Genomic DNA, 12,788 nt, shown 5'->3' on the forward strand with positions numbered 1-12,788 from the left:
TTAAAATTATTAATGCTTATTTAAATATATATAATATTATAACTTAAATTTAAATTTGATATTTTCAAGAATTAGGATTCCCTTTATTTAATAAAGATTTAATAAATATAAATACATATTATATAAATGTGCATCATTTACGATTCACTGTCACTATCATCTTCCGTATTAATCTCTGTTTCTTCGGAAGGTATCTCTAATTTTTGTTTAAATTGCTGAATATATTTAAGCAACCGTCTATCATAATGCATCACCTGCCAGACATTAAATTACAGTTAACACATGTGTGTTATTACAGAATGTATTTAAATTATAATTTTGTAACAGAAATTTGATCAGAGAAGTATATGAAAGATTTGATACAGAAATATAAAGGATAAATGACATACCATTTTCCTAACATTCTTGATGGCTTTTTGCAGATTTTGTTTTGATAGATCATCATCCTCAAGTTGAATGCATAAATCTGTCAAAGATCTAATAAGAATTTCTTGATTTATTTTGCTTTTTGGATTTAAAATCTCAGCCAGAATAGCAAAGGCAAGGTTATTATGTGTATAAAACGTTTGCCCACTATTCTTTTGGCAGCCTCGTCTTGTTAAACCCAGTATAAATCTAGATACGTGATATGCATTAATCTCCCGTAGAGGGCTAATGTCCGGTGCGTTACAAAGAACCTGCAGAGTTAGGAAGTATGCGTTTTCGAGCATTTCTTGCGCATCAGATACACGCCCTACAAAACAGTCAAAAAAAGCGCTCAAGCATTGACGAAGATAAATGTCATCGACATTGACTGGATTATAGCACATAATTATCAGGCGCGATACTAGGTTACTACTATTGATTCGTCGATTGAGCAATAATTTGCAAAGTCCTTCCGCCGCAGTAGTGCGTAAATCTTGATTCTATAAATTTTCAAATATAATTACTACGTAAATATCTTATTCAATTTTAACAAAATTCAAAGATATTGTTACTTACCGCGTTGGTTAGCAATCCTGTTAAGATTTTAATGAAATTGCAAGGACCTTCCTCTATTTCAGTCCGCTTACTTATAGAAATATCTTCATGTGTACTATCCTCATGTGTATACAGTGAGCGAGTCTTTTCAGACCTATTGTGTACGGAATTGTTTTCTGGAGTTTGCATTATATCAAAATATTCCAAACCATACACCAGCAAGAGATCGAATATTGCCCTCAAAGAAATTACCCATATTTCTTGATTTTCTTGCTCAAGAGAAAATTGATAAAAAAATATCATTATGTGTTTCTTAGCTAATTCTTTGTCCAAGATACAATAAACACATAACGTCTTTAGCGCTAATATATGTACACTATCGTGAGGATGCTAAAATGCAATAAATTAGATTAAGTGACTATAAAATACAATATAAATTTTCACACACACACACATATACGCTCGCGTACATGTAAAATTTATGCGTACTTACGTCAAGACTGTTTAAAACAAAACACATCAAACTTCTGAGTGTAGGTGTTAATACCCGAATAGATTGCATTGCAATATATAAAATATCAAGGCATTTGACCATAGTTACAGTATCATTTTTCTCCTCCCGCATATTATCCTCAGTTATTATAGTTTCGGGTTTATTACATAAACAATTTATTTCCTCTTTCAAAGTATTAATCTTTTCTTTAAGGCTATCAGCTTGTAGAAAATTCTGTTCCTTGATTGCTTGATACAATTCCTCTTCGAGTTCTATTACGTCAACTGTTAATTTAGCTTTCTACAATCAAATTGTTAAGAAAATAAAAACATTTATAAATGCAGAAAGTTCCTATAGGATCAAATTTTTTTCATTATCTGCAGATATATTATTTTTTAACAGTACTAGATTTTAATACTCACTCGCATGTTGTTTTCATGCTGTTGCTCTGCAGTAATTTGCTGAGTGACTGTATTTTCTTTCAAAGGTAGTCTAATCTCGCTAATAACATTAGCAACAGCATTCAGCATATTGCTAGCATCTGGTACTACCTTTGCTAAATGACTTACTAGACACTCAATTATTTTAGTGGAGCAATGATCGCTCATTAAAGTGTCTATTATCACTTCGTTTAGATTCTTCCTGCCTACCTCATCTGAGAGATCATACATTGTAGATATTTCAAAAAGTTGTAGTAGAATAAACTTATGATTCTCTGTTTCCCACGTCTCATGTGATTGAGAAGATATGAGAGTAAGAAAATCGCGTATATATTTGCAGAACTCTGATAACTCTGGAATCATTAATTCTAACTCTTCCGTAGAGGAAAGGTGATGGAGATGCTGTATTACACACTTCCAATATAAAACATTTTCATTTGTTAAGCTCGTCAAAGGAATCAATCTTGTATTCTTATCTATTGGCACTTGTGTTAACAATGTGTTTAAATCAGCCTGTCTGTATAAAAACAATATTTACTAAGAATATATATTTATATACACAAATAGTATGTATTATTTTATCAGATATGTGGTAGGGCAGAGCAATTTTTGGTCAGTATCAAATTTAAAGTAATATTGAAAATTTATGATATCAAACAATATCTCTTTGCAGTGACATGCTTATAATTACATTATACAATTATGATTATCCCTTGAAGGTACAAGCACAACCTTAAAATAGTCAACATGTTCTATTGAAGAACATAAACATTATCATGAGAAATAGGCGAAAAAGCTTCATTCTACCCTACTTTACTTTATTCTTTATTTTCCTTAAGAGAAATACTTACTTGAACAATATCTGTAAAGCTGAAGTTGCAGTCTCTGTTCCTATTCCTGCATCTAATGCATGAATAAGACTCATATACTCTCCTTTGAAATATCTTAACCACGCTGGCAATAAAACATTATTTACACATATTCTAACACTGTCAGATCTATCTTTGAGACCATCCTTTAATAAACGTTCTCTTTGTCCAATAGTCAAAGAACGCACTGTGATTTTACTGATAAATTCATATGCTTTCTTACGAACAGAATCATCAATATCTCGTGTTCTTACAAATGCAGCCTGTAAGGTTTTCTGATTTTTACCCATAGTAGCAAGAACCGCTTTACGAACTTCAGCACTTGGATCTCTAGATACATGAAAGAGATACATTTTTATCACAGGACACTGTTCATCTGATGGATCCTGCAATCTGTATAAGGCAAAAACAGCCTGTGCTCTGACTTTAGGTGATTTATCCAACAATCGATCCATCATACTGACTGTAATTTGGTCACATAAATTGTCGTCGATGAAAGCGTTATCACCCATGGAGTTTAAAAGCATATTTAGAAAATGGCATATGCGAAATCTTACTCCTTTATCCTTAGCATTATGACTTGATAAAAGAAACTCGAATAACCTGCTAAGAAATGGTGAGATTGGTTCTATGGATTCATTGTCCAAAGATGGATAGAAACTCATACAGAATTTAGCACAAAACTCTAATGTGTTTACAACATATGGATGTTGTTGTGATGTTGATAGAGGCACTTTCAGACACCAGATAAAATATTCCCAAAATGTATCTAAATCAGTCTAAAAGAATTAATAGATCATAAAATACCATTATTTATTTCAAGATAAATGTATGTATGTAGCAAATATTCTAAAATTATTCTAATCACAATCAAATAAAAACTTCAAATCAATTTAGTAAAATCCAAATGTACTGAAAAAAGCCTTAGGGAGACTCACCCTCTCATACAGCTTTGTGAGCTTTTTCATGAACTGCATATGATCAGTTTTATTTAATTGTACTTTGTGAAATATATTTTTCATACTATCTTTGATCACTGGAGCCATATTTATTTGTTGACGGAGAAAACTCCAGGAACTGCAATCGCTAAATATTCTACCTACACAATCCTACACACAAACGTATACGTTAACTTTTCAAATAACGTTCAAAGCGTCTACGCGATTATAGTGTCATCTATTTACCAGTCCATAAAGGTAAGTTTTCACGAGCTACTCAAACCGGCCATTTCAACGACAAAATGAATCACGTGATTAAAATGGATGCTTGACATTCGTCAATTTTGACTAAGTGATCCTTTTGGTCGCTGAAACAGCCGGATTTGAGTAGCTCGTAAAAATTTACCTGCAGACTCATTGACATTTAAGTTTTGATCGACGAATCATAAAAACAACTGATTAAATTTTACCATCTTTTAGATCTTATTTGAGTTTATTATCTTACAAAATTTCATTCAATTGCTAAAGTAGAAATCCGATTATACTGAAATTATTTATATGTATTATTAGCATCGACAAAACACTTAAAAATCATCAACTCTAGACAAAATATATGTATATATGTATGTAAAATTAAACAATACTCGATTTTTAATTAAAACTGTGATTTTAATGTTATTTCGAATTTGATTATTAATTAATGATTACAAATTTATTAATTGTTGATAATGATAGCGTTCTTCAATTACCTCCGGGCCCACGGGATCTTTTATGTAAGGACGAAAATTTGTCCAAGATTGACTATCTTTAATACGTGTCTTGTCGGTGGTTTTAATAAAATTAAATAACAATAAATGAAGGGCGAAGTCAGCGCATTTCTTTAACAAGTCATATAATTAAAGGCATAAATTAAAAGTACAGAAAAGATAAAAAAAGGAAGAAAAGATGTATACTAAGAAATAATAACGGAGAAAAATAAACATATAACATTACAAGTTTCGGCTACCGGATTGAGTCCTCTTCTCAGAAGTTAAAACATAATGAAAACAGAATTAAAAAATAATTATCGCAAATGTTCACAACTTAAGAATACACGCAGTTCGGTTGAGTCTCAATGTAGAACTCGACATTATTCGTACGATTGAACAGTTAAAAATGTGTCATATCTCTTAGCAAAGTTCAACAAACATATGTAAAAGATCAAAACTAATGTATCCATATAAGTATAACAAATAGCAATAAAAAAGCATAAAGAAGAGTGGAATGCAGGCGTGAAAAAACGGACATTATGTATCGACTAATGTGCAGCTCACTGAAACGAATCACCACGTACTGAGAAGTGGTCCCAGTATGTGGTGATTCGTTTCAGCGAGTGTGCATATTATTTATTTTATATACGAAGAGTCCTTATATTTTTGTTATTTAATAAAATTATCATGAAAAATATCAGAATGATACATAAATATAACAAATAATCTAAATATAATAAAATTTACAAATCACTGCACACAACCCAAAGAGAACAAGAAAATCAAAATAATGTCAATTTAACGTCATATTTACCGAATTTATGTTATTTTTATCATGATCAAAAAATGATCAATAAATTCGGTCAATATAACGTCAAATTGACATTATTTTGATTTTCTTGTTCTCCTTGGGAATCTCTTTAACTTGTAATAAAACTTATAAGTAAAATTTTTATGCGAAATGTAGAATTATAGAAAAAATGCTTTACTAAAACAAATCAACCAAGATTTAAACATCAATATAATTTATATGTATATGAATTTTTTACAAATTTGAAAGCCACAGATACTTTCTTGAGAATATTAATTTCTGCTTGCAAATTTAAATGATTCCTTATAGTATCATTATTTCTTTTTATTATTTAAATATCTTTATCAACAATAATAAACTACATAACAACAAAAATAACGATAATAATAATTGCAAGTTTATAGCGCAAGGTCGCCGTCCTATGAATGAAAATTTACAGCGGAATGGAACAGCGCAATCAATCACAACTCTGCAGTCATTACTCTGCTTTCTTTTCTGAGATTGTGATTGGTCTCGCTATTTTGTGCCGCTATAAATTTCCACTCATGGAACGGCGGTCGAACTCTGTTTAAAATTTCCGATTAAAAACTATTTAAACCTATTAAAAACCGATAGAAATTTAATAGGAATGAAGAGTGTCTATTAGAATCAAAATTACAGCTTATTGAAAATGATTTGGAAATAATAAGATTTTAGTAAGATTTCCATTAATGCACTTTCAGTAAAAATGTACAGGCATGTTACCGATTAAAAAAAAATAAAAAATTAATCTGATTTTATTGAACAATATGATGTAACCCTATAAGCACATAATATTATTTGATATTAAGTAATATTTTGGACATATTCTTAAAAAATATTAAATGTTACATTTTTAGAATATTGTACTAAAATTATATAATATTAAGCAATATTCTCGAAATATTAATGGAAGGTTATATGTCCACTCGTGATAATATTGCATAATTATTAAAAGTAACATTATTTAATGGTACTGTAATATTATATAAACATTAAAAAGTATTATAACAAAATTTACTTTAATTTGTAATACTATTACAACTGTTTAGTATAAGTATACGTTTAAAGACTGAAAATAATTTTGGCGAGCAATTGTAGATCTAACTATGTACTTAAAATCATGCAAAAACGTTTTTTTAGCACAAGATGCAGTATAAACTGATAAGAACTTTTCGTTATTGGATTATGAATTCAAATTGCACTATTAAATTAAGAATAATTAATATTTATAAATATTTTAATAATATTTCAGGAATATTAAGATATAATTAGGACATTATATAAGCGGACATATAATCTCTATAGAATACTTTCATAATATTAAAGAATATTATATAGTATTTTTGAAATATTATATTAACTTATTTTAATTTTTTAATAATAACCATACACTTAATAATAACATTTTAGAAATATTTTGCGCTTATAGGGAATCGACAAACGCCTCCAGGCGGCGAATCGGACTAAATGGAAAATCCGCATTAACGATCCAAATCATATCCAATCAGATATCATACGATTGAATGCTAACAGGTTTTTATCCGAAATCTTAGGAGCTCCGCACAATAAAAGAAATAGGGAACAGAGAACAAAGAATAAGAATTTCAATCTATCAAAAACTGTGAATTCTATGGTAATTTTTGATAAGTTAAATTTTTTATTCTCTGTTCTCTGTTCCTATTACTTTTATTGTGCGGAGTCCCTCATAGATTCTTATGCCCGTGTTACTACGCATCGGAGATTGATGATTGCGAATTACGAATTAGAATTCGACCAATCAGGTAGTTTTAATTTTAATCCGTTTCATTCTAATTAACTGAATTCTAATCTTCAATTCACAATCCTCAGTCTCCAATGCGTACTGTAACACGGGTATTAGTCCAATCGGCAAACGCTTCCAATCGGCGAATCGGACTGAAAAATATCCGCATTAAAGATCCGATTCAGATCCAATCGGGTACTATATAATTAAATATCAATAGGTTTTTATACGAAATTTCATAAAATTTTAGTTTAATAAGAACCAATCGCCAAACGCCTGCAGTCGACGAATCAGACAGAGAAATCCGCATTATGCCCGTATTAGTTTTTAACTCTTAATTACTTCAATATTCACAAGGACACAAACTCCCATAAGGATGTCGATCTGTAATATCCCGTCGGTGCTCTTGTACATAGAATGCAGCAACGCTTGACGCGCGGTGGAAGTTGTCGCATTCAGCAATAATTCTATGTTTTTAAGTCGTCCTCAAAACTTCTAGAAATGATATAATATTACTTCCGCCGCGCGGCAAAAGTTGAATTGACTTTTGCCGTTGATCAACTTTTGTCGCGCGGTGGAAATTATATATTTATTACTTCTGATTGGATTAAAAAACTGCATTTCCTGCATCAAAATTTTTAATTGAACAGTATTCACAATGCACACAGAAAAAACTAATATTACTTTTAGATTGAAAGGCATAAAAATATGCTCCATGCAATTCTTATAAATGAATAAAAATGCATTCAGAATTGAAAAGCATTTATTTTACATTCGTGAATCAATATTTCTGAAAATCTGAATCCATTTCAATTAATTTCAATTCATTCTCGTTTGCAATTGGCTAAAAGGAGAGAGCTAAAAGGAGTTGGTGAGATCGGCCCTTAAAGGCCACAGCACAGACTTTTGCATAACGCATAACGTATAATACATAAGCAATCAACTAATCAGAATCTTTCCCTTCCTTTCATTCCATAGAAAAGAATAATTTCAATTGGTTGATTCCCTTATGCACTATGTATTATGCGTTATGCAAAAGTCTATGCCGCAGCCATAAGCCTGCGGCCACCAACGACATACTACTAAAGACCGTTAACTCTGGGTAAATTTTCGGTGATATAAAAAGAGCCACGAGATAATTGAAGAACGCTGATATTATCGACAATTGATATAAATTTTGTATCATTAACATAAATATTTGGCTTATACATTATTAAATTTATGATTTTTTTATTACATAAATGTTCCATAAATAAATATGCATACTTGTAAAGCTATAATATTTTATTTATTACAGAAAAATTACAATTTTTTTCTTTGCAGTTATCATCTCTGTTGATAATCAAGCTTTGATGATAACAGTAAAATCACAATTTTAAACCAAAATCGAGTATTATTGAATTCTAATGCATAAATATGTCAACTAAACTAATAAATCATAACATTAGTATAATATTATCAGTTTTTAACTCTTAATCACTTTAATATTCACAAGGACGCGCACTCCCGTAAGAATGTCGGTCTTTAATAGTATATCGTCAGTGCTGCGGCACACGATGCTTGTTTTCCTGCTCTGGATTGCAAGCTGGGTTAGAATCTTCCCATCGTATTGGCTGTGGTGCTGTCAGTGTCAATATTGCAGCCAATACGATGGCTTTTAATCCAGTTAGCAATCCAGCAGGAAAACAAGCATTATGTGTCACAGGTTTAAGAATCAATCAATTGCCGCAGGTTTAAGAATCAAATCCAGTTGGCGAATTGAACCCAAGCAAAAGATCTTGCGCACAATAAAAGAAATAAGGAATTAGGAATAAAAAATAAACAATTTCAACCTATCACCGTGTATTCCGATGTATCCGATTTCTGATAGGTTGAAATCGTTTATTCTTTATTCCTAATTTCTTATTTCCTCTATTGTTCGCAGGATCAAACAACAAGTCACGATAACATCGAAATGACATTAAAATGAATAAAAAATAATAGAAAAATGACTTTTAATAATCATTTTGGAATTATTTTTATATCATAATGACTTGTTGTTCTGCTTGGGGACTGAGTAAGAAATTCATATTAACAATTCGAATCAGGATCCCTATTTTCGAAAAATATTGTATATGTAGTATGTTGTATGTAGTATGTTATATGTACTGTAGCATTTCCCTAGTTTTTCGTATGCGATACTTTTCAAGAATAGGGGCTCAGATCCAATCGGGTATCTAGGAAGACAGACTAAGAAGACTCCACTTATGTTAATAAAAGTAGACCCATTTTCTGAGGATTGGTTAGACTGAGTGGAGTCTCCTTAAGCCGAGATCAGACTATGTATTGGAGATTGAGATTGAGATTAAAATTGAGATTAATTGATGTTCGACCAATGAGAACAGAGCAGGCCGAGATTGAGATTGCAAATATAGGGCTTTGTCTATTTTTCCTTTAGAATATATATAAATGGAAAGGGCATTGCCTATACTTTCCATGGCTCGCGCTGATGCAAAAATCTATGCGAGGGAGAAAGATAGTAAGAGATAAATTGTTCTCAATGCGCATGCGTCGGTTCCGATGTTCCTTCAATTACTGCGTGTGGAAGATCGGGAAGCAGCGATTGTGAAGTAACAACAGGAACGAAGAACAGACGCGTGCGCATTGCGAACATTTATCTCTTACTATCTTTCTCTCTTGCACAGATGTTGGCTTCATGTTTAGACCTATTCTCCTTCCACTTATATATGTTCTAATATTTTTCCGATCTTCAATCTCAATCTCAACCAATAAACTTCCAATGTTTCAGCCAAATAACTAACTTCACGTGACTAATCTCACCAAATGTATTGTGTATGTTCAAAACAATAAGTTATAAAAGATTATAAGAAGTACAAACATAGCACATTAAAACGTGTGAGTGCAATTAAATGCGTATTCAATAATTTTTGTTATATGTGATTCTAGCTATCCGATATTCTTACTAATCTCAATCTTAATTGCTATTGAATACAATTCGTAGTGTGATTGAGCAATCTTTAATTTTAATCTTAATCTTAATTTCAATCTCAATTTTCAATGGTCTGATCACGGATTTAATCTATCTCCCTGCGGATATCATACGATTTATACCAACAGATTTTTATCAGAAATCTCACAGATTCTTATATATTCTAACAAGAACCAGCCCATAATATACATAGTTAATTTGCATACGGCGAATCAGAAGAAGTGAGAAATTACTATTTTCGAAATGAATAAATTTCAATATGTTTTCGCGCGATTACAATTTAACAAAGTAAAAAGATGTTCTTATTGTAGTGTAGTCGTGACAATAGATGTAGAAAACGCTGCTATAGCATTTTCTTTTCTTTCCGAGCGCTGTGTGAGATGGCGTAATGAGCGTAAGCGAAGGGGAAACGTTTCTCCCGATCTTTGTTGTAATGGCGGTACCAAGGATAGCGTGCATTTTGATATAGCAAATATAAGAAGTATATAATAGACGTGAATCTGCCTCTTGTTAATATTGCGAGACCTTTCCTAAGCGTATATTACACTTATATATAATTTTAACGGAATTTTTATAGTTTACTTCAATTTTTTTATTATTTATAAAAACTGAACTTTGATCTTTCCTTCAATTTAGGCCGCTGTCTCATGAATGGAAATTTACAGCGGAACGGAACAGCGAGACCAATTACAATCGCAGAAAAGAAAGCAAGTAATGACTGCAGAGTTGTGATTGGTCGCGCAGTTCCGTTCCGTTGTAATTTCCAATTTCCATTCATGGGACGATGGCCTTATTTAGGCGCGGTTGCACTTACTTTGACTCACAGAGTGAAAAGAAAACCAAATTCGAGGATAAAAATGGGCTTGAAACACAATGTCGGAAAACCCATAAAAAATCGGGACGATGCGATTTTAATGCCATTACAAGAAAAATTGGAAATATATATCACATGATAACGCGTACGGAATATACGTGTATGCATGTTTTATTTTTAATATAGAAATTCCAATTTGTATAAAATTTAATTTTATTTGATTAAATAGTAGATGCAATATTTATTGAAAAATACATATATTTATGTATATAGTCATAAATTATCATTAAATTATCGTTTTTTAATTTATCGACATCAAAAAACTTTGAAATTAAAAAAGAATAAAAACAGGACTTGAACGACAATTTTCCTTCTCAGAATATATTCTATGCATAAAAATACACAAATTTACACAATTACAAGAAAATAGAAGAAAAATATTTATCAAAACCTCTAAGGCCCGATTGCACCAAAGTTACTTTGATTTTAAGTAAGGCTTAAAACTCTCTTTGTCTCTGTCTCTTGTCGGTGCAATCGGGCCTTAATCGATAATTATATAACTCAATCAATAACCCAACAGTTCTTATATTTACAAACTTGAATAGTCATAAAATGTTAATTAATAAATTTTCTATACAATAATGAATGTATATTAAATTCATGCATTTATTTCATAAAATTATTCTCGTTGGATTTGGTATCAGCAGTTTATCCGATTAAAATTGATTAAAAGATTAATGTGCAATATTCAATTCTTAATGCTTGTGTTCAGTATAATAAGGTTTGTAATTATTGTAAAATTATTTAATATTGGGTGCGTTCAAGTCGACAAAGCAGCTAGATCTGTTCACCAAGCAATTAAACATGATTGGTTGGATCCATAGGTAAAAATCAATTATGCTCATTCGCTTGGCAAGCATGTCTAGCCGCTTTGCTGTCTTGAACTCGCCCATTGATTGGTTCTTGCCTTTAGATCTTCATCTAAATGTATAATAGCATTTTTCATTGGGATGCACTGAGTGCGCACTAGAAACTCGTCGAGTTGAGATAACACTGCCCGAATTTATGGACAGTGCAAGCTTTTGCATGCCCAATAGCCTAGTTTCCACCGAGGGTTTAAACCGAATCAGAATGTAAGAACCAACCCACTATAGTCGAGTATTCTCCTATTACAGTCGAACGACAGGGGAATGCTCGACTTGTAGTTGGTTGGTTCTTACATTCTGAGCCGGTTTAAACCCTCGGTAGAAACTAGGCTATTGAAACACTTGCGACTTGATGGGTGCGCTTAGTAGCGTGCCATTTTTAATTTCTTAAATGTTGACATTTTTCGCGTTTGCAGCTTACAGAAATTAATCATTTAAAGCTATAGAAATGCCTCCAATTCGATTTGAAATAAATAATAGTATTTTGGAAGTATCATCAAAAAGTGGCGAAAAAAATTTTCATCATAAATTGTTGAGTAAATGTATATGTATTTCACCAAATTGCATAACCTATAATCTGTGACTATGAAGAAAATTTGTTATAAACTGCTTTCCTCATTAAAAAAAAATCTTCGCTACACTAGTAATATGGTTGCTGTTAGCTACTAAATATACTTATTACTACACATTTTTATTCGTGTGAATTAATATTTTCTTATTATGTGATGTTTTTATACGAGGTTTTCGTTTATAAATAAGTATAGCATACTTCACGTAGAGCATACTTCACATACAAATCGGGTTCTACCTGATTTTTAAAAAATTAAAAAAATTTTTCGATTGATTGTCATACTGAAACTGATTATCAGACGTATGAATTTTTCTAGACATATCCATTCATATATTTATCATCATAAAAACCACAATGTTTCTGATAACTCTATCTATATAAGTTCCAAGATATGGGAAAATGATTATGGGTTTGATTATGACCTCTAGATATTCTTATGACCCCT

At 31.2% G+C, this 12,788-nt stretch overlaps 1 protein-coding gene across 1 annotated transcript; it reads right to left on the reverse strand.

The window, feature by feature from the left end:
- Positions 1-134: 134 nt before the first annotated feature.
- LOC108749251 (condensin complex subunit 3) lies at positions 135-3,905 on the reverse strand. Its single transcript, XM_018487821.1, has 7 exons — positions 3,701-3,905; positions 2,745-3,541; positions 1,876-2,410; positions 1,454-1,753; positions 982-1,350; positions 390-905; positions 135-254 (listed from the first exon to the last, which is right to left on the reverse strand). Exons 1-7 carry the CDS (start codon positions 3,806-3,808, stop codon positions 138-140), a joined length of 2,742 nt encoding a protein of 913 aa, XP_018343323.1. The 5' UTR covers positions 3,809-3,905; the 3' UTR covers positions 135-137.
- Between the last annotated feature and the right edge of the window lie 8,883 nt (positions 3,906-12,788).

This window comes from Trachymyrmex septentrionalis, unplaced genomic scaffold, assembly GCF_001594115.1.
Source record: "Trachymyrmex septentrionalis isolate Tsep2-gDNA-1 unplaced genomic scaffold, Tsep1.0 scaffold283, whole genome shotgun sequence".
NCBI lineage: Eukaryota > Metazoa > Arthropoda > Insecta > Hymenoptera > Formicidae > Trachymyrmex > Trachymyrmex septentrionalis.

What these genes read in the sequence shown, in the direction of transcription:
- LOC108749251 (XM_018487821.1), bottom strand. Translation starts at nt 3,808, where the DNA reads ATGGCTCCAGTGATCAAAGATAGTATGAAAAATATATTTCACAAAGTA. An exon ending in CAGGATTGCTAACCAACGCG is followed by an intron (nt 906 to 981) that starts GTAAGTAACAAT and finishes GAAAATTTATAG; the next exon opens with AATCAAGATTTACGCACTAC. An exon ending in TCAAGAATGTTAGGAAAATG is followed by an intron (nt 255 to 389) that starts GTATGTCATTTA and finishes AATGTCTGGCAG; the next exon opens with GTGATGCATTATGATAGACG.